Genomic DNA, 27838 nt, shown 5'->3' with positions numbered 1-27838 from the left:
GCTTTTGGCCTTGACCATGATCATCCTTACCTTATTGCCACCAACTTCTCAGCTCATCTCCTCCTCACGGGCCATGCTCTAGCCACACTGGTCCCTTCTTCTTTCTCCAACACCCAAAGCTCCTGTCGGCCTCAGGACCTTTGCTGTGCACATTCCCTTTCCCAGAGTGCTCTTTCCTTGTCGCCACTCAGGTTTAAACTCACATGTTACCTCCCCCAGTCTCTTCCTAAAGCAGCACTCCATTCAGGCATTCCGATCACGTAACCCCGTTTATTTTCATCTGGGCATTTATCACCATCTATTACCATATTAAGTATGTATTTTCCTAGTTACTGTTCATCCCCCTGACCATAAAGAAGCTCTTGACTATTTGGGTCACCTAGCAACTACCCAGTGCCTGGCACATGGTAACCACTTAATAAATACTTGTTGACTGACTGGGCAATGGAATCCGTGGCTGGCCGATTTGGCTCTGGGGTGTCTTGGTCCTTCCTCCACACAAGACTAATTGGGGACCTGCCTTACTTGGGCCCCAGCATTCATATCCTTCCTGGGATGCCATCCCAGAACTCCAGTCCCTCCTTGGAGACTGGCCTCTGCCTCCACACCAGCAGGCAGCTGAATCCAGAGCCCCTCTGCCCACCTGTGTGCTCATCCGGACCCAGGGTCAGATTGAGGGCGGGATGGCAGCCCAGAGGAGTGGGCAGAGGCAGCTGTAGACTGCCCAGCTGACTCGAAGGCCTCCTCAGTGCATCTCCATCTCCGGCCCACCTCTCCGCCCTGCCAGGGCCTCCTGGTGAGCATCCCTCAGAGGCACCTCCTGCGCCATTCATCCCCATTAGCCGCTGTCCATACTGGGCTGGTGGGAGATCAGTTACCAGTGCTGGCCACTGAACCATGTTAATGAGGATGTACGCTCACTCGGCTGGTGGCGGGGATGGGTGGGAGGGGCAGAGAAGGCAGGGGCAGAGAGCGGCAAGGGAGGCTACCTACTAAGGTCTTGGGCAGGGGTTCCCCTCTAAGGACCCTGGGAGATGCTTGGGCAGAGACCCTGGGAATCAAGGCTTAGCTCAAGCTGTGTGTGGGAGCAGAGGAAACAGCCTGGCTGGAGATTCGGGCCTCGGTGGGTAGAGGTGACACTGATGAGAAGAGAGGCTCCTCGGGCTTGGCTTCCCATTCTTTAGAGCCTGTGCTCGGACCCTCCCCTCTACCAAGAATGCCCTCCCTGTGTCTGCCCCATAGCCCAGGGGCCAGCTCACACGACCCTGGCAATGCTTCTGGACCACCTCCACCCTCACCACTGACTGAAAAACCACTCCAGCCTCTTGGCTCCCGGCCCCTCTGGACCTCGCTCTGTGTAATTCTGACTCTACCAGAATCTGGGCTCCCCGATGGCATCAGTGGTAAAGAACCCGCCAATGCAGGAGACATAGCAGACGCAGGTTTGATCCCTGGCCGGGGAAGATCCCCTGGAGAAGGGCATGGCAACGCCCCCTCCACTGTCCTTGCCTGGAGAATCCCACAGAGGAGCCTGGAAGGCTGCAGCCCATGGGTCTCGAAGAGTCAGACACAACTGAAACTATTGTACACCAGATTGTACTGATTTGTGTGAGAAGACATTCAGCCTCTGTCATTAGAGTAACTCGAAGGAAAACCATGAGAGGAGATGGTTCTCCTCTATCAGACTGCGCAGGTAGAAAAGGCGGATGAAGGGGCGCAGGCTCTGACTACTGCAGCGGGAGGGGCAGGTCCCACCTTAGTAACCGGCGGAGTGTGACCTCTTCAGAGGGTAATTGGACAATAGCTATGTAAATTCCAAATGTACCTGCCCTTTGACCTCGCCTTTCACTTCCAAGCATTCATCCTCTGACATACAAGTGCCCAAAGATAAAAGTGCTCACTGCCCGGAAATGTCCTCTGTGTCCATCAGGAGGGGTCGTGAGAGTCACTCAGGCCATACCACGCAATAAGCATCCCTGGTCTCCTGCCTGCGGAGGGAGATAAGCAGAGCGTCCATCTCCAATATTCAGGGAGTCAATCAGTTAATATAAATAAAGTGCTTAGAGGAGCGTCCAGCACAGAGTAAGTATAAGTTCTTGCTATTATTATGGGTTTGCTGTTGTTGAAAAGCATTGGGTGGATCTGTACACGCTGCTATGTAATTATCTCCCAGAAATGCTGGTCAGTGAAAAATGCAGACAGAGGCTGCTGGCGGTGCAGGACGCAGCTTAAGTTCTGCTTTGTTTCTAGAGGAGATCTGCTTTTGAATGCATAGACCATCTCCGGAGGAGTGGTCCAGGCTGACAGCGCTGCTCTCCGGGTAGGGGCAGGAGAGCAGGGGACAGGGACGAGAGGGAGATTTGCACAGAGCCTTCCAGGCAGTCTGCAGTTTCTAACCACATGCCTGCACCACCTATTCAAACAAATAAACCACCTGTAAAGACTGGTGATTCACCTGTCTGTGTCTCCCACCAGACCATGAGCCCCCTGAGGGCAGAAACTGTGTTGGAGCTGCTGCAGAATTCCTGGCCTGGCCAACACTGGCTGATGGGTGAGCCTGGCCACTGTTGGCTGGTGGGTGAGCTGGCTGCAATTCCACATAGCCCATCTGCTGGGAACCACTGCCCCCCACTACCACAAGGCATGATTCCCAGGAGACACCAACAGATTGGGGATGGGGCATGCTGGAGCAGCCTGGGGAGGGTCTGGCCTCAGCAGGAGGCAGGGCTGAAGAGCTAATTCCCTGAAGATCATTTCTGGAAGCAGGATCCAAGTGGCCAGGTGCGTGGCCAGGCCTCCAGGAGCCTAAAGCAGCAGCCTTCCTCAAGGACTGGGCTCTCTCTTGGGCCACAGAGCAGGCCCCTTTGTTTGCAGGAGGCTGATATTCCCATCTGTCTGTGTGGCTGCACAGGGGATCAGGAAGGCATTACCGTGGCAACAGCCTTCACAACACCAAGGGGCTAGCTGTGGGGCTTTCACACCTCTGATGGGCCGAGTTCCAGGCCCCAGATCTGTGGTAATGCAGCCTGCCCAGCCAGTGCCTGGGGCAAGGGGCAGAAATGAGGCCCCTGGGCACAGGAAGGGACCTGCTGGGGCCACCTCTGCAATCAGACCTGACTTAGGGCCACCCTCTGCTGCTGCCCTCATCCTCCTGTTTAGCGAATGGCGGCTGCTCCAGCTGGAAACTCAGGCGAGAGGGCCTAGCTGCCAGAGCCTCGAGGTGCAAAGCGCCCCAGAGCAGGAACAGCTTGACTGCCCACTATCCATGGACAGTCAAGGAAAGGGAGGGAGAGGCAAAACATGACTTATCCCTGCAGGGGGCGTCCCCGAAGGTGAGAAAGGTGGCAGCTTTACATGCACAAGATGTGACTCTGTTCAAAACGCATCACGGTGGGGGTGGGGCGGGGGTGGGGGTAGCCCAGCAGGATGGGGACAGTGTCCTGCCACTTACACTCATAACCACGCTGAACATTTTCTACGAATACACGATATGAGGACAAAATTTTTAAAATGCAAGTGATCCAGAGAGATCTATAGCTCACAGCTTCAATGTCACTGGAAGAGGAGGGGGGAACAGGATGGGGCACTAAGAAGACCATCGTGTTATCCACATTTTAAGTAGTTGTTCAGTCGCTCAGTCGTGTCCGACTCTTTGCAACCGCACGGACTGCAGCACGCCAGGCTTCCCTGTGCATCACCATCTCCCGGAGCTTGCTCAAACTCATGTCCATTGAGTCAGTGATGTCATCCAACCATCTCATTCTCTGTTGTCCCCTTCTCCTCCTGCCTTCAATCTTTCCCAGCATCAGGGTCTTTTCTAATGAGTTTTAAGTAGAATGGGTTCCTAATTTACCTGTCCTATCAAAATTATTTAAAAGTAATATAAAAAGTCATTGCTCCAACTTCCTGTCTCATTGAGGCTCCCTCTGGCCATCCCATTTATCGCTGAGTCCTGACCCACCCCCACACTCTCAGGGCCCCTCATATTTCCAACAACACTCACATCCTCTCCTGGGTGAGGGACTCACCGCCAGGCCAATGCTCCATGGTCTTCTCTCCTCCTGGGGGGGTCTCCCTTCCTGGGCGGGATCTCCCTTGGGGCCGGGAGGGGGGACACATCAGCCTGTGCGTGCAGCCAATCCAGTCCACTGCCTGTTTTTACATAGCTCCAGAGCTATATATATAAAAGAATGGTTTTACGTTTTTTAATTGTTGAAAATCAAAAGAGGCATAGTATTTTGTGACACATTAAAATTATATGAAATTCAAATTTCAGTGTCCAGAAAATGTTATTTGAACATAGCCACGCTCATTTGTCTGTCTTGGCAAAAGCTGCTTTCTGCTATAAAGGCAGAGTTGAGTGATCGTATGACCTGGAAGCCTAAAATATTTACCATTTGGCCCTTTGCAGACAAACGCTGTTGATCCCAAGGTGCACCCACCACAGTGGCACATAGTAGGTGCTCAGTAAATCTGGCTGAATGAATAATGGAGGTGTATGTATTGGAGCATGTCAGTTCGACGTCCTGGAGAAAGTGACCCTCTTCCCAGCCCTGCCTAGCAGACATCACCGCCTGTGGAGACGGGAAGGTGGGCTAAGGTCTCCCTGAGCGACCACTGCACTGCGAGAGGCATCTGTGGAGAAGGAGGTGTCGCTGGCTCTAAGTCCTCGGAGAAGAAAGGACAGAGGGTGACAAGGTCCGGACTTGGCACCTACAGGGTGGGCTGCCAGGTGTCTGGAACGGGGCTTGGCTTTGCTTAGCCACACGGATCTCCCTCCAGGGACCCGCAGCAGACTCGGCTGCACGGGGCGCCCTCTGGTGGCTGCCTGTATCCTTCCAAAGCAAGCGCCGGCCGCCCTCTGGAAGGGAAAGAACCCTGTTCACCGAGTCCCTAGCCCATCTGACCTCCTTGTCCAGATTCAAGGTCTCATTGGTCCAGGCTCAATCTGTCCCTCCAGTACTCCCCCTTCCTCCACAGACGAGGTAGGCTAATATCACAGGACGTCCTCCTGCTGAGTTGCTGGGTGAGCTGCTGGCAGCTTCTCCTCTGGTTAGACCAGGCAGGCCAAGGGCTCCTGAGGGACTCCCAGGTTGCCAGTCAACGCCCAACCGTCACCACGAGTGTCCCCGATAGACGGTGAGAGGGTGACCTTGGTCATGTCTCAGGGACCCACCTAGAGTGATGGGAACTGGGGTGCTTATAAAGCTTCCTTGTGTTTTCTACACACCAAGAGGTCCCATCTGGGTAAGGGCTCCTTAGTACAAGGAAATGAACTGTTCCAAGTTCTATTTTGGGGACAGGAAATTCATCTCTCGTGAGCCTGAAATGCCACGTGGAGTGATCCTCATGTGCTCATCACCACATACATGTTACATCACTAGCAACTGTTCCACCTGTCCCTGCCAAGAGACTGTGGGCTCCAGGAGGGCAAGGGCAAGATGCTCCAGTGACCCCGGCCTCCAGCCTGAGTGGATGGATGGATGTCCTGTAGCAGAACTGAGCTTTGGGGAACTCTGAGTCCCCAGCCAAGGTCACACCCACCCCTTCCAGTCATTCCTATGCATTTCATTGGTCCTATTTCCAAATACATCCTCGTCCCACCACTTCCCTCTATCTGTGCCCTCTGACCTTCACCCACACTTCCCTCTCCAGCACACCAAGCTCCCTTATGCCAAACCCACCAGCTTCAGGGTCCCTAGGGCAACTGTTCCCTTGGAGCTTCCCAGAGATGGGACCCCTTCCACCAAATCAGAAGGTCCCTTCTCCCAGGCCCTCTAGCTACTCCTGTCTGACCATCACTCTTATTTTCTTCATAGCTTGTATGAAGAAAATGCTTGTTTATTTGTGCCTCCCCCACAAGAATGGAGCCCAAGGGCTAGGACTTCGCCCTTCTTGCTCCTCTGCATCCCCAGCACCTGCAAGGAAGCTTAACTCAAGCTTGGGGAATGATGCCTTGCTGCCCCTACTATGACTGCAGGTCACTCGTGTGCATCAGAAAAGCAGGACAGTCTGGTGCAGACCTCCCGTGAGAGGGCTCAGAGCTGGGTGCCTCCTCCAGCTGTGTGCTGTGTGACTCCCCCCACCCGCCCCGCCAGCCCTAGTTTCTTCATCAGGAAAAGAATCTCTACCTCACAGGGGGCGCTGTGGAGGTTTAAGGGGGAAATGAAAAGTGAAAGCTTTTGAAATTAAAAAAGCAAGACACGCACAATACTCTGAGTTGCATTTATTGTGGTACACTGGCATCTGCCAGGGACCCCGGAAACTGTCCAGCTGGCGTCTGGGAGCCACAATGCTGGCTGCATACCCGATACCCTGCCCTCCCAGCGGCAGCTCTCAGCATCCCTGGATGGCAGAGCAGCCAGGACTCCAGCGCATGACTGTCCCAGAGGGATCTGCAGTGTCACAGGCGCCACAGCTGTACCTTTCGTTGGGCTTGCAGCATTTCAATTTTCTTCATTAGTTAACAACTTAAAAATAGGTCTATTTCACATAAAATCCTGAATTCCTGGCTTCTCTGGATTTCTGACATTAGACCTGCATTCCCACTTTATAACAATTAGCCACAACTAAATGACACTCACCAAGCTCAGACGGGGATCTATGCTATGTGAGTCCCCACCATACTCTGTTGTATCTCAAGGTACATCATCAACTCAGTGGCCCAAATATTTCTCTGGTCACAAAGCAACGTCTCTCTGTGTCGTCTTCAGGGACAGTAGGAAAGTCAGTTGCACTGCAAAGGCCTCACAAGTCAAAGGCCTACTTCGTTCATTTATATGACCTACGTGACCTTAAGAGCATCTGAGTTTTAAATCGATGAACTACCCACAAATCCCTTTGATCCACAAAGAGCACCCCCTGGATGGATGGGTGCAGCATTTATATGCCACACACCCCTTCATGCAGCTAAGAGGCAGAGCTGAGAGCAACAGTCAGACTTCCCAAGTCTGAACTCTTTTCAAAGATCTCAAGTTCCCTGAATTGGAAGCACTGGTAAGCAGGGTGGACACACCAGCCACTTGGCTGTACGAGAGGTTGCAGTGTTAAGTCGCCAGACCCAAACAAAGCTGTGCTGGAGTGCCCTCTGGTGGTCATGAGGCAGCTCTGCAGGCCACCATTTGATTCCAAGTGAGACCCAGCATCAACCACCATGGGCCCCAAAGCAGGCTCCCTGCCAACCCTATGGGCGCCAAGTTTTTGACTTCCAATCATTTCCTTCCCCAAACCTTCCTGATCTCCATTCCACACCTCAGCCACTCTACTGGGCACTCATCTCAGTCTCCAGTGGGGTTGGACCCCACCCAAGCTGTGCGGCCTCTGCATTTTTCACATCCCTGTGCCTCACTCCAGGCTTGGCCAACGGCAGCCTCGAGGTGTTTCCAGGGGAAAACCCTACAGCAGAGGGGAGGTCAACCCCAGCCTACAGGGTGAGCAGCACCGGCCAGGCGGGTCTCTCAGAGAATAGGAAGCACGCAGGGGATGATGACGTCCCAAGAGCCGCTGGGGCCGGATGGCCAATCTTCACGAGAAGCTTGGGATCTGGACTTTTACATGAAATACACCATGTTTTAAAGGTTGGCTCAAATGTATATACTACCCAGACCAAGAAAATGCACTGGCGGAGTGGGTCTGGGCCAGGGCCTAAGGTGGAGAGCTCTGCCGAGGCCCTGCAGCTGACAGAACCTTCAGGATGCTGGGCTGAAGCCACTGGTTTTCAAGGATTTGTTTATTTGAGTAGTTTGTAGCCGTCATCATATTTGATCCTGAGAGGCAAGCAAGGGAGAGAAGATTCTTGGACCCATTTCAGAGTCTGAGACATTGAGGCTGAAGTGGGCTCCTGGAGGGGTCACTAGTGAAGAGAACTTTGAGATATGCGAGACTGAGTCCCAGGCAACAGCAGTCCCCAAGCCCACCCCACCTGGCCTGCCCCCTCCTAGCTGGGCCCTTCCTAGTCCCCTGGAGAGCCAACCACCCAACAGCAGCCCAGATGGCAGCTCCCTGTGACACCCACCCTCCGTACACACAGCTCCAGGACAGGCAGCCGGGTAGAGCCATGTGGCTCTCCACGGGCGCACAGTGTAGTGGCCTGCAAGCCCCATGTGGGGTTCAGGTCCAAGCAGAAACACCTCCTGCAGCCTTGCCCATTATGGGCAGAGTGGAGGGTCCCTGGGTCGGCCAGGCGAGGGGCCTTGGCCAGCGTGGCAGCCTCACCAGTTGGCCTTCACTGCCTTGATGTCGCTGACGAGGTTCTGGGCCAGGCAGATGCCAAAGATCTGGAAGACAGAGGGCAGGTGAGGGAGGGGCCACCGGGAGGGCAGACTGCCCAGGACAGAGTGAGGTTGTGCAGGGCCATAGTGGTACCTGGAGAAGGGCGATGCCCACAAAGACCCCTGCCACAACAATCAGGTTGTCCTGCAGCCACTTTTCAAACTGGCCCACGCAGCCTTTGGTGTGGATGAAGCCCTGCTGCTCCAGCTCCTGGGGACAAACGGGCACCAGGCTCGGCTCAGCCCACCCACAGCCACCAGGGGCCCCACCTCAGTCCGGCGTACCAAGCTCAGCCTGGCCCAGGGCCTTATACCTTAGCGCCTGCCACCTGGAGCCCCACCAAAGGGCCTTCTCCTCCCTGGGGTCTCAGCACAGACGGCTTCTCCTCTGAGGCCTTCCCTGACTGCCCTGCCCCAACCCCATTACCTCCCTGCTTTTAGCTTCTTCCTAGTACTTAGGTGAATCTGTCACACTGCTGTTCATTTTTCGCTATCCCTGTCTTCCTGTTTTCCTCCTCTACAGTTCACTGCTTTGGGTTCGGCATTATCAAGACCTCTGTGCCTCCTGGGACTCAGCACTCCCTCCTCCCCAACCCCCGCCCCCCGGAATCCTTGAGGCCTTTTGGCGTGTATGAGGGGCCCCCTTCTTATCCGAATCCCCCCAGTTGCCCCCAGCCCTGTCCCCACCCCTCTCACCAGTTTGAGCCGGACGTCGTAGCCACACTGAGTGTTGAGGACATCCTCCTGAGGAGAAACACGCCAGGGAGCAAGTTGGTAGGGGCACCCATGAGGCCTCAGGGGAAGCGGATGGAACCATGGATTCCGCCACGGCCGCCGCTCCTCAAGGGAAGCTGGCTAGGGCCCCAGCGCCTCTCCCTGTCGCCAAGGCGCATGGCCACAACACCAGCTTGAACTGCTTCCTTTTTAGGAGCCCTGCCTGCCCATGTGTTATAAGAATGGGAAGACACCTGGCCCTCGGTGTCCCTGTGCCCTGTGACTGGAGGGATGTCACTGCAAGAAACTTCTGCTCTTAAAGAAAACCATGAATGTTTCAGAACCCCTACCCCTGCCACCCCAGCATGGTGGGCCAAGAGAAGCAGTCCCCATCCAGCAGGCCTCAACGCCACCCACCAACACAAACTCCCCAGCCCAGCAGGGCTACTACTACACATAAGAGGGCTTCCCGGACATCGGTGGCCCCCAGAGCAGGGCTGAGGCAAGGTCAGGGGTGGGCTGGTTCCAGACTGCGCCTGCACGCTGAGGCCCCGCCCCTCGCCAAGGCACACTCACCGCTGGGTCCCTGACGCAGCAGGAGAAGGGCACCCCGCAGCGCTCCCGGCTGGGGTTCAAGTCAGTGCAGTTGAAGTAGATATTGAGGTTCCAGTCGTTGGGCCCTCGGGCTCCGCAGCAAGACCACTAGAGGGTGGGAAGAGAGCCCGGATGAGCCAGGCCCACCCCAGGAGCCCCATCCTGCTTGAGGACAGGCCCAGGCTGGCTGCCAGTGGCCTGGAGACAGCCAGTCAGGTGGGAACTTCCCCACAGACAGGTCGAGCCTGGGCCCAGGGCCATCAGAGCAGCTCGAGGCTCCTGACCAGGTTGACGGGGGCTGGGGGTAGTGGGAAGGGGCTCCTGAGCCTGTCCCCCAGCCCGAGAGAGGCCGAGCAAAGGGAGTGGGCGAGGACGGTGGCCCAAGGACTGTGGCTTCCTCTAGTCCACCTTGAGGGTTGGGAGTTTCAATAAACCCTGCAGAGAGGCTGAAGGCCCCTATCTGTGCCTGGTCTCCCCACACTTGTCCCACGATTTTTACGAAAGACCTTCACTTTTCCTCTCTCCAGGGACAGGAGAGCAATCCTGCCACCCTCATGATCATGCCCTATCCCACTTCATGGGTGCTATCGTGGGCACCTATATCCCCATGACCCCTAGCCAAGACAATGGACTGCTTCCTTAGGTGGGGCTGCAATGAAGCAAGCAGCTCACAATCTAGTGAGGAGACAGGCAGCCTTAACTCACTGACACAGCACAGGCTGGCAAACAGCTGGCCCTCAAGGGACCAGCTCGGTGGCAGACACAGGTAGGCCCTGTGGACTGAAGAGGGGGAGTGAGGCACAGCCACGCAGCTCTGCCTCCCTCCTCTCTGCTCAGCACCCCTGCTCCCGCTGGAGAACACTGGCTCCTCTCATCACATCCCTGCTCCTTCTCCTCCCCCAGGGCCAGCCCCTAGAGGCCTTCTCCTCCTCCGTGCTTCCCCATTTCAGCCTTTACCACAATTAATAATGCTACACACACACACACACGTTTGTTTTTTTCGCTTGTTTATCATCTGTCTGTTCCCCCAAATCACCATCTGCACAAAGACAGGTCCCTAGCTCTTTCTCCGGAGAAGGCAATGGCACCCCTCTCCAGTACTCTTGCCTGGAAAACCCCATGGACGGAGGAGCCTGGTAGGCTGCAGTCCATGGGGTCGCGAAGAGTCAGACACAACTGAGTGACTTCACTTTCACTTTTCACTTTCATGCACTGGAGAAGGAAATGGCAACCCACTTCAGTGTTCTTGCCTGGAGAATCTCAGGGATGGCAGAGCCTGGTGGGCTGCCATCTATGGGGTCGCACAGAGTTGGACACAACTGAAGTGACTTAGCAGCAGCAGCTCTTTTTCACCCCTGAATCCCCAGCACCTAGCTCAGGACCCAGCACATAGTTGGTCCATCACGATTCTGCGTTAAATGAACAAATAAATCACATCCTAACCACCTGGCTCTTCGTTTACTTCTGCCCTGGGTTGAGAGCTCCTCAAAACAGGCACCAGCTCTGGTTCACCTCTGGATCTCAGAGTTCTTGGGGTGGATGGCATCAAAAGAGCATGACTGTTGAAGTGGGTGCGACTATCAGTGTGTGTGATCAAGTGTGTGAGTAGGTGAGAATGTGCAGGCGGAAAGTGTCTAGGATTTCTTGAACTGTTCACTGACTGCTTCTTCACGGGGGTTAGGTTTGCAAGCTTAAGGGCAGAGCTTCTGGGCAGTGGGGCGGGTCTCAAACCTGAATAAGTTCAGAGGCCAAACAAATAATATAAATGAGAGAGGAGGGCCAACAGGTATAATAAAAGAGAGTGACGGGGATGGTAGCAGAGAACCTCTTTACCGGCAAAGGGGCAATGGCAATGCAGCCCCGGCTGATACTGTGCGCCCAGCTTAGTAGAAGAAGAAATCTATATTTTCATGCCACATTTCTTCCTTTAAGTGTGTCCTAAGCCTGGCCTAGGAGCTACCAGTTTGAAGCCTCTGGCCTTTGCTCCCCAACCCTGTGTCCATGCAGGGTTAGGCACATGGAGATCACCAAGGGCTGGCTTCCTTTCAGAGAGGGGGACACCTGGCTCTCTTCCTTGGGTCTTGCCTGGCCTGGTAGGCAAGGGAATGGTCCCAGCACACAGGGAACTTGCTCCTCCGTTCATCTGCCTGGCAGGTGCCTCCTGTATGTAGCTGGAGCTGGATGCCGGACTTACGTATTCCTGAGCAAAGTCAATGAGGTTCTGGAGGTCAATGTCGTCCCGATAGGCCTTGACATTGTTGTTGATGAAGAGGTTGAGCTGGTCTCGAATCCAGTCCTTGAAGACGAAGGCCAGGATCCCTGTTGCCAGCTCCAGGAAGAAGATGAGGCCAAGAAACACGGAGAACTGGTGGCGGGCAGACAGACAGACCATGGGGGTAAGAGATACAGGGACTGGGGTTGCCACTGAGTGTGGTTTCAACCTCCCTCATCCTGACTCAAGGCAGCCCAGAGTCTCCACCTTTTACCATATTAGTATTGATTTATGATGAAAAAAGATACCTCTGTTCTGACCTACTCTATTGTCTTTGAGAAGCCACCCTCCACACACAACTCCAGTTCCTTTGGTTCCGGAGGAGCCACTTCCATATAGAGGACTAGGCACGCATCAGGAGCCCACCAATCAGAGCACTAACTCCCCTGGGGCCACAGGGATTGGTCCAGAGGTGGCCAATCAGGATTAAGGAGATGCAATTAAAGAACTTTGGCAGAATGGCTGGGAAAGGAAAGACTCAGCCTCCAGCAGAGGCTTGAAGCCAGTACCCCTGCACCACTCCCCTCCCGCCCGCCCGATTCCTGGACATCTTTCCACCCCAAGGGGTCTGGAGCCAACCCAGAGGCACAGAGCTGGGAAACAGAGAGGCTAGGCCAAGTGACACTGTGCTGGCCCCTGGATCCAAAGGCGCTGGCAGCTAACACACCCCTGCGTTTTCCTAATGGCCATTTTCGCTTAGGGCCCAGGCCACTAGGTGTCGGTCACCTAAAACAGCTACTGCTGCTGCTTAGTCACTTCAGTCGTGTTCGACTCTGCGACCCTCAGGGACTGCAGCCTTCCAGGCTCCTCTGTCCATGGGATTCTCCAGACAAGAATACTGGAGTGGGTCACCATGCCCTCCTTCAGGGGATCTTCCCTAGCCAGGGATTGAACTCGCGGCTTCTTTACCGCTGAGCCACAGGGAAGCCCCACTTACAACAGAGATCCTATAAATGTAGTTAACAATGCAAATCCGGTGACCACTGTTAAAATTACACAATGATAAAACTACCATTATTAAGCATGAACTATATATAAGAAGTGGGGGGGAGGAGGTTGGGGTCCCCAGTGAATCTAGGTGGGAGGGCACTCACAAATTTGAGCAGGAAGGTGTTCTCCCGGAGGGCCCCAATGCAGCCGGCAAAGCCCAGCACAGACATGATGCCTCCAACCACCACAAACAGCCACACAGGGTCAAGGCCTCCCAGATCTGTCAGTGCCGAGATGTTGGAGAGAACGCCCTGTGCAGGGGGAACAGAGGCAGGTGGGGGGGACTGGCCCTCCCACCATCTCAGCCCACAGTAGCCCTGCACCACATCCCGCTGCCTTACCTTCTCACTCCAGGCCCAGAGACCAACGGCCAGGAACAGGGCCCCCAGCACCTGCAAGAACAGCAGCGAAGAGCTGAAGGCACCAGCATGCCTTCCCATCCCAGCAGAGGCCCCTCCCCGCTGGTGCTCATGCTCTTCAGGAAGCCACAGGGAGAGAGAGAAAGAGGGGAAAGCACTGTAAATGGGATCCAGGGTCTTTTCCATCTGTCGAAGACTGCATCTCAGTGTTTCTTCCCACAGGGCACAGCTCTTGGAACACTGAACCCTCCCCAGCCCTAAGAAGGGATCCCCTCTTGGAACTTCAGAATTGGAGCAGAGGAAGGCCAAAACAGTCCCACCAAGCAGCAGCGACTGGCTCCTGGGCCTCTTCCCTCACCTCAGGCCTATGGTAGGGTTCCAGTCTCCTGGCATCCTCTCCAGTGTCCTCCCAAGTCTGGTCCTCCTGCTTCCCTGCAATTCTGTGACTGCCACTCTACTCCCGTCCCACCTTTCCAGCCTCCATCTGCCAGAGTACATCTTGGCAGCTCACAGCCAAAGACCTCTGAATGACCAGGAATCCCAGTGAAGAGCTGGATCCACAGGGGGGCCCTGGGCTAGACCTCCTAAACACCACCCACCACCCGACCTCATCTCCGTGCTAGGACAAGCCCGGGATGTTCAGAGCAGCTGCCTGAACCCGAGCAGGACATCTAGTCTCAGAGGGAGAGTGCCCCTCCTGCCCAAGTGAGGCCACGACCCTACCTCTTCAGACCTCCGTCTCCCACTTGCTTTCTCTACAGGCTCCCTCCCTGCCTCAGCGCAGAGCCTCAGCCAGATCCACCCCTGGCCAGCCACCTTTTGCACCCACCCCTTTCTGACCCCAGGCTCCTCTCACTGCTGTACTCGTTTTCCAGAAATACTTTTCCTTCCCTCCCCCACACTGGATCTGGGATGTGAAACCAAACCTCACTTCTCCTGCCTCATCCCATCTGACCCGCCCATGGCCTTTAGACAGGTGAATGATTACCACTTTCTCTTTTTCGAACCTCCCCACGGCTAACGCAATGCCATTCCTCCTCCAGCCCTTTCTCAGCCTCCCTCCTACAAGGCTCTGCTTCAGTGGTGCCAGGCACAAGGCCAACCCCTCCTCCACCAGGTTCCAACCTCAACCTCCAACCTACCCTTCTTCTTCTCAAACTCATCTTTCACCTCATCATGACACTGGCAATCTCCCAATCTCCAAGCAAACCTCTCTCTGGCTCTAGAGCCCTTAGTCCACCTGCCTGCTGCAAAAGCCTCTGAGTGCCAGGCTCCATGTCATGCACCGACAATACATCAGTGAAAAGGGCACATGAGCTCTCAGCCTTCATGGCGTTTACACTCCAGTGGGGGAAACCCATAGTGAGCAAACAAGGTAGTTTCAGATACCAACAGAGCCTTTAAAGAAAATCAAACAGAATGGGATGGGAAGTGATAGGGTGGTGGGGGGGGGGGCAGCATGTTTCAGTTAGGGAGCATGGTGACATTTTACCTGAGGCCTGAATGATGAAACAGGGCATTGAAGAGAAAACAATTCCAGGCAGTACTGAATTCTAGGTAGAAGTACTGAATTTCAGGCAGAAGTACTGAATTTCGGTCGGAAGTACTGGCAAAGGCCCAGGGGTAAGATCATGGTTGGTGGTGCACGGGACAAACTGAAGACATCAAGCCAGACCCTGGGCCAGTCCTGTCAACTCAGCCTGATAACCTCCCCTGAAACCTTCCTCACCTTGTCCACCTGCCATCACCCCTCCTTTGCCCTAGCCTGCCTCCCTGGTCTCCTTGCCCATGGCAGTCAGGCAGATCTGCCTCTAATACAGAAACTAAAACAAATCCATCCCCACTGCCCTCAACATGAAACTCAAACTCTGCCCCAGCCCTGGGGCATTTCACACTTAAGAGTCCCATCCTGGGGAACCCTGGAACAAGCCTGGGTCTCTCATGCCTCGCTCCCCCCGACCCCCACTGCCGCTGACATTTGGCGGCTCCCTCTGCTCAATGCTCAGCCTCACCTCCACCTACTGCCCACCGAGCTGCCACCTTGGCTCTGCACTTCCTGGCTGTGCGACTCTGGGTTACATGACTTAACCTCTCTGTGCCTGTTCCTTCACCTATAAAACGTAGATATAATTAAAGTGACTGGGAGAATACAGTAAGTTATAACTCATGTCATCTGCCTAACAGCCCTGAGGAGCAGGCTTCATCATCCCCGACTCCCTGTTAGGGAAGCTGAAGCCCAGAGAGAAGCGACTTGCCCACTGTCTCACAGCTAGGCCCGAGACAACTAGAGCCCCAGACTTTCCCACCAGACCAGCTCTCTGCACATGGCCCACACTCTTGAGGCTGTGGCACTGCAGGGGTCAAAGGACACCCACACTGCCGGAGCAGCTTGTGGGCAGAGGGCAGTGCCACTGATTCCTGCTAAACAAAACTGAGTGGGCCTGACATTCTGACCAAGGCGTCAGGAATAGAGGCTGAAGAGTCAGCAAGCAGCCTTGGAGAGATGGGATGGGGGAGGGAGAAGGGAAAGATGACTTGGCAACCCCAGGGATATGGATTCCACCCTGGGAGGGGCACCAGCAGTTCCCTTCTCCAGACAGGGACAGCCTGGCCCTGACACCTCCATTTGTTCAGCTGTGGAATGCTGAATTCTGTTCCCCAAGGCCAGCTCTCCTGGCCTTTCATTAGGGAATATCCCCCTGTCCTCGGCTGAGAACTAGGGCGATTGCCCTCCTTGCCTGCAAGCCTCTTAGTTTGGGGGTGGGAGTTTGACCTATTCCCGCGCCCCTCGCCCCCCACCTCTTTATAAGGGCTTAAGGCGAAGCGGTAGGCCCAGGTACTGGAGCGGTAAAAGGGCTGGAGAGGGAATCCAGCCCTTCGCGGAGGCTTTCCTCCCTATCGGCAAAACCAGAGGTGGGGCTCCGCGGACCCCTTACACCTCAGGGTAAGAGAGGGAGAGCGGGCGACCCGCACCAAGCAGGGCCGCGGGGTCTTCACCGAAACACCTCCCATTTCTCCGCTGAGCCCTGAAAAGACCCCGGAAGACTACCCCTCCCCATCCTACTACCGCAGTGGCTGGGACCCGCCCCCTGCAATCCGGGCCTCTCTAATTCCCTCAGGTGCTCCACAGGGTGGGCGTGGAGGTGGGAAGGGGAGGAAGAAGTTAGGGGACGGTCCCAAGGCCTTGTGGCAAAGAGTGTCTCCCCCAAGTAGGGGACTGAGCCTCCTCCTTCCGCCACCGCCAGCACAGGGCCCAGAACCCACCCCGCGCTCACCCAGAAGACGATGTTGAAGCCAAACAGGAAGTATTTCCCGCAGCAGCCGACCTCGGGTTCCTGGAAGTGCTGGTGCTTGCCGGGCATCGTGAGTGGCCGCACGCCGGCCCGGCAACCGGCCCGGAGGCTGGGCCCAGCCCTCCGCGGGCCGCCCTGGGCTAGAGCCGCCCGGGGCCTAGCCCGGCGGCTGCGGCTTCATGGCCGCGGCCACACAGAGAGCCCGTCGGGCCCCGCCCGCCCCGCAGGGACCGCCCCCGGCGCTCGAACAATCCCCGCTCGGTCCACTCAGAGCCCCTCCTCTATGCCTGATTCCGCCCCGCCCTAGGCTCCGCCCCTAGCCCCACTCAGTCCCCTTTGGAGCCCCGCCTCTGGGTCTGTCTCCGCCCCCTCCCGACTGTTCCCCTCCGGGCCCCGCCCCCATACAGGCACACCACCCCAAGTCCGGGCCCCTCCCCACTGCCCGACTCAGCCCCCTGGGAGCCCCGCCTCTAGGCCTGACTCTGCCCCTACGCTGGCTGCTGCTGCGTCCTTCGGACCCACCTCAGATGCTTGCTGAAAGCTCCGCAAGTCGCAGGCACTAAAGACCCCCGGTTCCCCCCACACCACAAGGATCAGTACCAGCGCCACCCCAACCCCCGGCCTTGCGGTCGGTGCCCATCCCTGAAAAGGAGTAACGACCGCGTTGGTGAGCGAACAGAGAATAGTTATATGGGTGGTGTTTTTTAGCACACGTGCAGGACGTTTTATTACAGGGGAGTCGAATCAGAAGTGCTTTTCACTCGGAAATTCATTTCAGTCTCTACTGGTTCAAACTCAGACGGGATGACACTTGGGTCTTGTGAGAGCTGCGCCTGCTGCTCCCTGCCCCTTCAGTTTTGCTGGGGGGCATATACCGCAGCCCCCAGTTCAAACCCCTTTGGTGGCTGAAGCACCGCCCCGCACCGTCTAACCCCTCTTCCCCATACCAGCGTCTCCCTCGATCAGGCTCCTTGTTACCGAAGGGGTCTCACATGACTCCTCTCAAGGCAAGACTGGAGCAGACCAAGGTTTAGGGGGGCGAATTTTAGAGTCCTCTTTAAAAATAATTCCAACTTTGGGCTTCCCTGCTGGCTCAGTGATAAAGAATCCTCCTGCCAATCCAGGAGACCCAGGTTCGATCCCTGATCTGGGAAGATCCTACATGCCACGGAGCAACTAAGTTCGCGTACCACAACTATCGAGCCTGTGCTCTACAGCCCCAAAGCTGCAGCTACTGAGGCGGGCGCGCCCTGGGGCCCATACTCCACAAGGAAGCCACCGCAGTGAGAAGCCTCTGCCCTGCAACCAGAGAGTAGCCCCCGCTACCCTCAGAGGAAAACCCACGCAGCAACAAAGATCCAGCACAGCCAAAATAAGTCACTTTAAACAAAACCTGAATTTTTAAAAAATCTTGTTTAAAGTATTTATTTAGAACAGGAAGAGAAAGGGGCTTAAACTTCACCTTCCGGTTAATCCACCTCTGGCAGAGCCACCGTAAGGCCTGATCACCTCTCCTGGGCCAGGCCTTCATCAACCCCACCCCTCTACCCTAGGGACCCACACACAGCTGACTGAGTGAAGGTGTGGGATAAAGCATAGGCTCCACGGCTACAAATCCGATGAGAGGCAACCCATAAGTTTTTAAAGAAGAATGATCACTCAGAGCCCCCACTCTTGTCCCTGAGCTCCAGCTCTGTCAGTGGCCTTGAACCCCCTCCCCCAAATGGAAGAGACTGGCCTTCAGAACACCTAACTTCTTTCCAAGGTGGGGGGCATGGAGTTAGTCCTGAATCCTAGGATTCTCTCCTGTTCTCTTTCCACTTGCCGTCCCACCTCCTCCACCAATGACTCACCACACCACACTGTATCCAACCCAGCCCCCCAGGGTTAAAAAGCCCAGGGTTTTCTCCACCTTTCCACTGCCCTGGGCTCTCAAGTTGGTTACTCACCCCTAGGCCTGAGCCCCAGGATAGGGGAGAAACATGCCATCTTCCCTCAGCCCAGCCCAGCCCCCTTGAGAAATAAATGCACACAGCAATGGGAGGCTCAGGGTCCTCTCACACCACAAATTTGTTCTTGGCTAAGGAGTTGCTCTTGGTGGCTGTGTCTGCGTGGGCCTGGTACCCAATGATGGTCTTTGTGGAGAGGCCCAGGCGCTCTTTGTAGACACGCCTGGGAGGTAAGTGGGAGAGGAAAGGAGACAGGCAGTCAGCAGCAGGTCCTGCAGTTAACCTGGGACCATGGGTCCTATGCCCAGAGCCCCTACCCTGGTTCCAGCCACAGTAACTCCTGTTGTGTGTGTCTTACCCGTGTGGAAACATGAAATGTGACTCATTCAAAAGAAAAGAGGTCTGCAAGAAATAGGTGGAAATGTAGACTCCACACCCTTTGCACAAGTTGTGGAAGTAAGAAGGGAGAGACAGCATGGAGGATTCTAGAGGTCTCTCTTGCAGGCCAAGCCATTCCCCTTCCACCTTCTCCCCTAGAAGAGGCTCAGCCCCCACCCTATGCCAGAGATACCCCTCACCCAATGTGTAGCACGCCCTCCTGGTTCTCTGCCTCTCGTGTCCACACAGCAATCTTGTCCCCCTTGGCTCGGATGTTGATGACGGCCCCACACACTTCCTGGCTGTGCTCCCCAAAGCTCTCCCCGATGAGACACAGCAGCTGGACCCAAAAAGGAGGAGGATGAGGCCTTCTGGTAGGCACAGAGACTGCCCCCACCATCCTTGAGACCACTGCTACCACACCAGCCCAGCCCCTTCCCTTGGGAACCCTCCCCACCCAGCCTCCTGCCCAACCCCCCACTCACTGTCTCCAGCCACAGGTGGTCCAGCTCAATGTGGCGCTGCTGCTTGGTGAGGCTGACCAGCCAGCGGCCACCCCGCTTATTCCTGCTGTCTTCCCACATGGGCTTAATGCCATCCTGGGAGGCAGGTTGGTGAATCAACCACCTCCCTTTGTTCGAAGGGAAGTGAGTGCCTGGCCACCTCCCCAGGCCCTGCTCCAGCCCCTCCACAGACTAGGTCTTCTGTCTTCACCCTTCAGTACAAGCAGGGTCAGCCCTGCAGACCCTCCTGTGAGCTCCCGTGGGCCCCTAAGCCTCAATATAGGTCACCTCATGTAGCCTTGCATAGATGTGTTTTTGTCTCCTTTGCTGAACCAAGATCCTTGAGATGAGAGTTCAGATGTGGGTGATTAAAGGAAGTGTCTGGGGCAACCCCAATGTGGCCAGGGACAGACATCCCAGGCTCGCTGGGCATGAGTCACCTAGGAAAATCTGCAAACGTGGACATCAGGGCGCCACTGCCCAGCCCCTCCAAGGACAGGCCTGGACATTGACGAGTGTCCTCAGGCAATCCTGATGCAGTCCCCAAGTTAAAGAGCCAGGCGAGATACCTAGACCCCCTTCATTGCTCCCCCTTGTTCCCCCCCTCCCCTGTTCTTCAAGATGGGGCTCAGGTCTGACACTCTGCCCCAGCTTCTGGACAGCAGTCCTCCAACTGGAAGTTATGCTTGGCCCCAAGGAAGGCTGTCCTCAATACCGCACTGTCAAAGCCCCTGTGAGGGAGGAAGCTTGGAAGAAACCAGCCCCACTGTGTCCTGGGGAGTGGGGGAAGCCGAGCTTACCTTGAACAGGGCGTAGTCACAGCCGGAAGAGAGCTTACTGGCCAGCTGGATATTATTATATATCCTGGAGAGAGACCCCCACCCCAGGCTGAAAGGCTAAGCTTTTTAGGGCCTGGTTTCAACTTGCCTCAGATCCCTCAACTTCTTACCCCACTGTTTTCCACCCACCTTCCAGCTTCCAAGCCTTAATTCATACTGGTGCCCCCTGCCAAAAACTTCCATCCCCATTTACCCAGACCCTCAAATCCCACCTTGTCACCCACCCCCAGGGTTTGTGAAGCACCTGGCAGACCCCCTCACTGGATCACCACAGATGAAACAGTCTGAAACTCATTCAGTAGCTGAGACAAGCTCAGAGAGGGGAAGGAACTCGCCCAGGGTCACAAGGCATAAGGCAGCAGAGTCATGGTCAACTCTTTGCTTCTCCCACTTCCCAGGCTTTCTCCCTGAGTCCCAGGAAGGCTTGCAGGCAGGGGCTGTGACCCAGCCCAAACTCCCCACCACTTCCCTTCAGAGCCCACCAAGCCCCAGCCCTCAGGAGATGCTGTAAGACCTCAGAAAGGGCTGGGAAAGCGGTGTAGGCAACAGCTCCCTGGAGGGGTCGGGTCTGGGAAGGATCCACAGCTAAGGCCCCCTGACCTCAGCCTCCTCCATGAGGGACAGACACTCACGCCCAGAAGTCCTCCACGGTGTTGAACTTGGTGACCCGATGCAGGTTGTTCTGCCAGGCTCGGCTGCGGTCATTTTTGAAGAACCACAGAGCCCACCTGGGGGGTGGGGGAGGGCGCAGGAGGAAGCAAGAGTGCATCCACCTGCCCGCCCCACCCCACCTCCACAGCAGTAGGTTGGCCCGGAAGTCCGGCTCCTTCCCGAGCCAACAGGGAGGTAGGGTTTGTAGCACCGGCCCCATAAGGTGATGGGGACAGTGATCCTGAGAGGCTGGGGGAGGCTTTAACTCGGAATCTCAGCTGGATTAAGGCTGAAAGGGCCAGCTGGGCCCAAGTCTTAGGGCAGCTCTGGCCTTTCCCAGATAAGGAAGTGAGGTCAAAGCCAAGGGTAGGGCCTGCCCTACCTGTTGAGCAGTGGGTGTAAGTCCAGCTTGCCCTCCTCCGGGGCGTTCCTCAGAGCCTCCTCTTCCATGCATGGCCCCGCGGCTGCCTCCTCCTCCTCCTTCTCCTCCTCTTTCTTCCACTTTTGGATCCCATCCTCAGCCTCTTCTGCCTGACCAAGTAGAGGAGTCAAGCTGGGCGGTGAGCCCAGGCCCTCGATGCCCAAGGGGGCAGATGGGTGGACTTACAGGGCAGGCGGCAGCCATGCTGTAGCCTGAGCTCCACAGGCACCAGCCATCCGAGGGGTCCTCCAGCAGCCGGCCTTAAACCCACCATCGCCCCGCCCAGCTCACCCCGGGCAGGCGACTGGGAGGAGCCAGCGTGGGGGTAGGGGGTGTGGTGTTCCGAGGAGGAAGGGCTTACACTATTAGTTCCATCAGCAAGCATTTAGTGAGCACCTTCTGCATGCAGGCTGGGCTCTGGGGACACAGCTTGTGACCAGGCAGACCTAGCCTCGGCCCACATGGCACTGGTCATTTGGGGGCTGAGACAGGATGGCAAGGGTCAGTGTTAGGGGTCTGCCCTTAGTGAAACCACATCCCCTGAAATTAAAGTGGATTGACCCAGACATGGCAGAAGGTGGAGGGGAGCAGGGCGGGGCCAGGTCAGAGACAATGCAGACATTGTGGTCTCCCTTTGGACTCTGCTGTCATTCACCCCTCAATTTTTGCCACCAATGTCATTTGACACAGGCATATATCTAGTCTCTGGAAACATCTGTGGGTTTTCTTTTTTATGTGATTATTTAGAAACAAGAAGCTTGTATATTAGAAATCCACATTTTGAAATTTTAGGTTTGGGAACTCCAGGGCCTCCTTCTCCCAATCTGTTGCAGCCAACGCTGCCTTTTGGAAAAGCAAATGCGGATCCACATGGCCCCTGTGTCCACTGCACTCATGTTCCTTCCCTCCCGTCCACCTGAGCATTCTTCACCTGGCCACGGTTGGCAAGGGCCAGTGCACCTGTCCACAGCCGGAGCAAGTCCTCCTTGCCCCCACCTCAGCCAAGTACATGAACCTCATTGAGTCTCAGTCTTCCTCTCTGTAAAACTGGAACATTAATGAAACACAACTCAGAAGCTTACTGTATTAAGTGATATAAAACCAGTCCACAGAACAAGGCCTGCTCAGTAGTCAATGGCAGTCAGCTGAGGGCCTGCCCGGGGTGGAGGAGGGACTGGGCAAGAGAGGGAGGGAAAGCTGGGTATCCTTTCCCCGCCTTCTGAACAGCAGCCTTTTCTGCAGGGGCTGAAACCTCCCCAAGTTTCTTAAGGTTTCTCACACTCCCCTTGGCCCAGCTCTGTAAGAGACCAGTGTCTTCCCCTCTGCCACACACAGGAGAGCCATGGGTGACAGTTAATATCCATTCAACCTGCATCTCTAAGCTCCAGGTGGTGCTGCCAGGCCTGTGGGGGGCTGGGTGCTGGGAGGCAATGAGGAGCAGATGAGTGTCCCTTGTGCTCTGGTCTGTCAGGGGAGCAGACACCAGATCATCTCACAAAGACCTGTGTTACAGCAAACGCAAGCCTCCGAGCGAAACGGATTCTCAGATGGGAGCAGACCAAGCCCATGACCTGAACTGGGGGCTCTAGAGCAGCACTTCTCAAGAGCATGGATCAGAATCACCTGCAAGGCTTGCTAAATACTGACCACCTCACTCTGCCTCTGAGGTGGCGCCAGTGGTCAAGAACCCGCCTGCCAATGCAGGATATGTAAGAGATGTGAGTTCGATCCCTGGGTGAGGAAGATCTCCTGGAGGAGGGCATGGCAACTCACTCCAGCATTCTTGCGTGGAGAATCCCATGGACAGAAGAGCCTGATGGGCTACAGTCCATGGGGTCGCAAAGAGTCAGACAGGACTGAAGTGACTTAGCATAAACAAATGAATACCTGGCTTGGGCTTGAGAACTGGCATTTCTAACAAGTTCCTGGATGAGCTGGTCAGGAACCTCATTTTGAGAGCTACCAACTCAGAGGCAGTTCACAGAAGAGGTGATGTTTGAGCGAGAGTTAATGAGCCCAGTGGAGGGGGTATCTCTGGGAGAGGAAGCGGCATGGCAGAGGCCCTGGGGCAAAGGGAGCATTAGGTACTGGAGGAAGAGAATAAAGACCAGTGCAGCTGCCGCCTAAAGGGGAAAGGATGGTGAGTCTTGATGTTAGGAGAGTGGAGAGCCACTGGGTGCTTCAAGGGCTGGGGAGGTAATCAGATGGGCTTTCTAGCAAGTTCTCTGGCTGCTGTGTAGGAAACAGACCCTGCTCAATTAAGAGTGAATGGAAGGAGAGCTATCTGGATGCAAACATGGTTGTCCAGGTGACGAATGGGGCAGCTGGAAAGATGAGAGCATATGATTGATTTCAGAGGTATTTAAAAGGAAGACTCAGTGGTGTTTGGTTTAGGCTCTGGAGGGCCTTCCCTGGTGGCTCAGATGGTAAAGAATATGCCTGCAGGGTAGGAGATCCAGGTTTGATCCCTGGGTAGGGAAGATCCCCTGAAGGAGGGCAATGGCAACCAACTCCAGTTTTCTTGTCTGGAGAACTCCATGCATAGAGGAGCCTGGCAGGCTCCAGTCCATGCGTCACAAAGAGTCAGACACGACTGAGCAACTAACACACACAAACACACAGGCTCTGGAGAGGTGGGCATGGAGTCCCCGCTTCCTGTTGCTGTATAATAAACCACCCGAAATCCAGTGACTTAAAACTACAATAATCACTTATTTTGCTCACAGACCTGCAGTTTGGGTAACACTTGATAGGGATGGTCCCTCTCTACTCCAAAGCCCTGTCGATTGGAATGGCTCACAGGCTGGGACAGGGGCCGTCTGCTCACTCTAGCGGGGCAGTCTTCGCTGGCTGTCAGATGGAACCTCAGCTGGGGTGTCAACTGGGATAGATCTTTGTGGCCTCTGCACGTGACCACTTGGCTTCCTCATGGCACAATGGCTGGGTTCACAGGATGAGTGTCCCAAGAGATGAGAGGCAGAGGCTGCCTGTTTCTTAAGGCACCAGCCTGAAACCTGGCACAGCTTCACCACCACTGTATCCTATTAGAGTCCCAGGGTCCATGTCCAAGGCACTGTTTTAGGCACTGAGGAACACAGATGTGAACAAAATTTCTCTTTGCCTTGGAAGTTCCCAGGACTGAGCCCTTGGACCTCAGCTGTGCTCTGTCAGCACTTGCCATTTCATGATCCCATTCAGGCATGGGCATTGGATGTCACATGCACAGAACACCTGTGGCCTGGCATGAAATCCTGAAGAGCACATCCAACTGCCTGCTCACAGCTCCACCTGGGCATCTTACATGCACCTGTCTCACACCTATTGCATTCAAAGCTGAATTCCTGGCTTTCCCCTATCCCCCAACTTTCTCCTCCCATAATCTTCTCCATCCTTCCACCTACTCAGCCAAAAATCCTGGACTGGTCCTGACTCATCTCTTTCTAACCCATCAGCACATTCCCTATTCAGCTCTACCTACAAAATATCCAGGATCCAGCCGCTTCTCTCCATCTCCCTCGCCGCACCCCAGCCCAAATGGACTGCCATCTTCCCTGTACTGTGGCAATGGTATGCATGCTGGCTCCAGCTTCCTCCGTGGCCCAAGAACCATCTACTGTCTACACAGGTCACTTCAGTTCTGTTCAGTCACTCAGTTGTGTCTGACTCTGTAACACCATGGACTACAGCACGCCAGGCCTCCCTGTCCATCACCAAAGTTTACTCAAACTCATGTCCATTGAGTCAGTGATGCCATCCAACCATCTCATCCTCTGTCATCTCCTTCTCCTCCTGCCTTCAATCTTTCTCAGCATCAGGTTCTTTTCCGATGAGTCAGTTCTTCGCATCAGGTGGCCAAAGTATTAGAGTTTCAGTTTCAGCATCAGTCCTTCCAATGAATATTCAGGACTGATTTCCTTTAGGACTGACTGGTTGGATCTCTTTGCTGTCCAAGGGACTCTCAAGAGTCTTCTCCAACATCACAGTTCAAAAGCATCAATTCTTCAGTGCTCAGCTTTCTTTATAGTCCAACTCTCACATCCATACATGACTACCGGAAAAACCATAGCTTTGACTAGACAGACCTTTGTCGGCAATGTCTCTGCTTTTTAATATGCTGTCTAGGTTGGTCGTAGCTTTTCTTCCAAGGAGCAAGCGTCTTTTAATTTCATGGCTGCAGTCACCATCTGCAGTGATTTTTGAGCCCAGAAAAATAAAGTCTCTCACTGTTTCATTGTTTCCCCATCTATTTGCCATGAAGTGATGGGACCAGATGCCATGATCTTAGTTTTCTGAATGCTGAATTTTAAGCCAGCTTTTTCACTCTCCTCTTTTATTTTCATCAAGAGGCTCTTTAGTTCTTCTTCGCTTTCTGCCATAAGGGTGGTGTCATCTGCATATCTGGGGTTATTGATATTTCTCCCAGCTTCCCTGATAGTTCAGTTGGTAAAGAATCCACCTGTAATGCAGGAGACCCTGGTTCAAGTCCTGGGTTGGGAAGATCCGCTGGAGAAGGGATAGGCTACCCACTCCAGTATTCCTGGGCTTCCCTTGTGGTTCAGTTGGTAAAGAATCCGCCTGCAATGCAGGAGACCTGAGTTCGATCCCTGGGTTGGGAAGATCCCCTGGAGAAGGGAAAGACTACCCACTCCAGTATTCTGGCCTGGAGATGTCCATGGGGTTGCAAAGAGTCGGACATGACTGAGCGACTGTCTACACAGCGAACCTTAAAAAGGAAAGTGAGATTACATCACTCCTGTGCTCACAGCCCAAGGGTCTGTAAGGCCCCACCAGCTCTCAGCAGCCCCTCTCCATGACTCTCCACCCCTACAGCCACACTGGCTGCCTTGCAGGTCTTCAAACATGCCAGACCCGCACCTGCCCTAGGACTTTACACTGGCTGCTTCCTCAATTCCTACCTCAAGCCAGTCCTTCCCTGCCCACTGCATTTAACTGGTCAAGCGCTCAGCCCCCGCTGCAGCACTCCCATGCCCTTTCTCTTCTTTGCTTTCTCTCCAAGCACTTCCACTTCCTGACACACCCTGTATTTTACTTATTTATTTTACTCATCATCTGCCTTCTGGTGCTAGAACATAAGGTCCCCAGGGCCTCTTTCACTCACGACTCTGTTCTGCAGTTCCTAGGGCAGGGCCTGGCTCATGGCAAGTACTCAGAAGTCAGAGCCACAGGGAGAACTGACATTAGACTTAGTGAGGTAAGTGTTACGGATTTTGACAAAAGTAACACAGTCTAAGGGATCTTATTTGGTCACTGCTGCTGCTGCTGCCAAGTCGCTTCAGTCGTGTCCGACTCTGTGCGACCCCAGAGATGGCAGTCCATCAGGCTCCCCTGTCCCTGGGATTCTCCAGGTAAGAACACTGGAGTGGGTTGCCATTTCCTTCTCCAATGCATGAAAGTGAAAAAAGTGAAGTCGCTCAGTCGTGTCCGACCCTCAGCGACCCCATGGACTGCAGCCCACCAGGCTCCTCCATCCATGGGAGTTTCCAGGCAAGAGTACTGGAGTGAGATGCCATTGCCTTCTCCCTAGTCATTTGTCAATTATCTGCCGCCTTCTTGAACAGTAAGCTCTAGAAGAGCAAGAACTTCATGCGTCTTTTCTGCTGAGTCTCCAGTACCTAGAACAGTACCTCGCACACAGTAGACACTCAAGAAAGACCGACTGAAAAGACTAGATGCCAAGGACCAGTTACTTTTCCTCTCTGAGTATTGGTTCTTTCATCTGTAAAGTGGGAATGTAAATGCCTGCTTTAAAGGATTGACTTTAGGACTTAGTGATATAATGGATATAGTGCCTGGCAGACAGGTGTTCAATCAGTATTACCCCCCACCCCTGCCTGATCTTAGGCCGCCCATCCTGCCTGCCTTCCTCCCCATCCTGAGGCCTGGACAGCAGGAATGTTGGTAAATGTCCAGTCACATGGTTAGGCCCCACATGCAGAGTTATAAAGGCACAACTGGATTTTTATGGAAACCCAAGCAGAAACTAGGATCCTGGGACTCTCTTACGAGAACCCCTGCTGCTCCAGTTGAGATTTTTCTCCCATCCCCTTCCCCACGCTCTCCCAGGCTTCCCTCTCCAGAAGCTTCTTAGTACATTCTTAAGAAGGGGAGAGAAAAGAGGAATAGAGGGGCCTATTTTCCAGGTCAGAGAGAGAACAGAAACAAACAGAGGGCCCTGAGAACTCACAGGTTTAGGATCTGGCCAGAAAGAGTCCCAGGGGTCCGGACTCTGCCATCCTATACCCTAAAAGAGGGCCAACCATGTGACACGGGGTAAAGAGTCCAGCATGCTGGCAAGTGGTGACCCAGTAACCATGCCACCTTCTTCTGGAGACAGCCCATATGCAGACAGAGAAGGAAAGATGTAGCAAATGTTAACATCTGGCAAACCTAGGTGAGGATATCTGGGTATTCATTGTGCTAATATTATGACTTTTCTAAAGGTTTTGTTCATTGTATTATGTTTGGGTTCCCTGTTGGCTCGGACAGTAAAGTGTCTGCCTGCAGTGCAGGAGACCTGGATTCGATCCCTGGTTTGGGAAGATCCCCCGGAGAAGCAAATGGCAACCCAACAGTCCATGGGGTCA

The 27838-nt window shown here is 54.7% G+C and overlaps 2 protein-coding genes across 5 annotated transcripts; both read right to left on the bottom strand.

The window, feature by feature from the left end:
- Positions 1-7519: 7519 nt before the first annotated feature.
- Positions 7520-16635, bottom strand: TSPAN17 (tetraspanin 17). Of its 4 annotated transcripts, none has more exons than XM_068979761.1 (9): positions 16475-16635; positions 13182-13232; positions 12945-13091; positions 11773-11943; positions 9561-9686; positions 8958-9014; positions 8365-8481; positions 8213-8276; positions 7520-7745 (listed from the first exon to the last, which is right to left on the bottom strand). In XM_068979761.1, the coding sequence occupies exons 1-9, from the start codon at positions 16559-16561 to the stop codon at positions 7645-7647; spliced, it is 921 nt and encodes a 306-aa protein (XP_068835862.1). In that variant the 5' UTR covers positions 16562-16635; the 3' UTR covers positions 7520-7644. The 4 variants fall into 4 exon arrangements, with proteins under 4 accessions (XP_068835862.1, XP_068835861.1, XP_068835865.1 ...); XM_068979760.1 differs by having other exon boundaries at positions 8967-9014; XM_068979763.1 differs by having other exon boundaries at positions 7605-7766; positions 8215-8276; positions 8967-9014.
- Positions 16636-18549: 1914 nt separating this feature from the next.
- On the bottom strand, positions 18550-21437 carry EIF4E1B (eukaryotic translation initiation factor 4E family member 1B). The gene is made up of 7 exons (XM_068981032.1): positions 21420-21437; positions 21195-21343; positions 20794-20889; positions 20123-20186; positions 19305-19418; positions 19020-19159; positions 18550-18664 (listed from the first exon to the last, which is right to left on the bottom strand). The coding sequence occupies exons 1-7, from the start codon at positions 21435-21437 to the stop codon at positions 18550-18552; spliced, it is 696 nt and encodes a 231-aa protein (XP_068837133.1).
- Positions 21438-27838: the final 6401 nt, after the last annotated feature.

The sequence above is a fragment of the Capricornis sumatraensis genome, chromosome 9, assembly GCF_032405125.1.
Source record: "Capricornis sumatraensis isolate serow.1 chromosome 9, serow.2, whole genome shotgun sequence".
Lineage (NCBI taxonomy): Eukaryota > Metazoa > Chordata > Mammalia > Artiodactyla > Bovidae > Capricornis > Capricornis sumatraensis.
The sequence above is the reverse complement of the archived record's forward strand: the minus strand, read 5'-3'. Positions and strand labels throughout refer to the sequence as shown.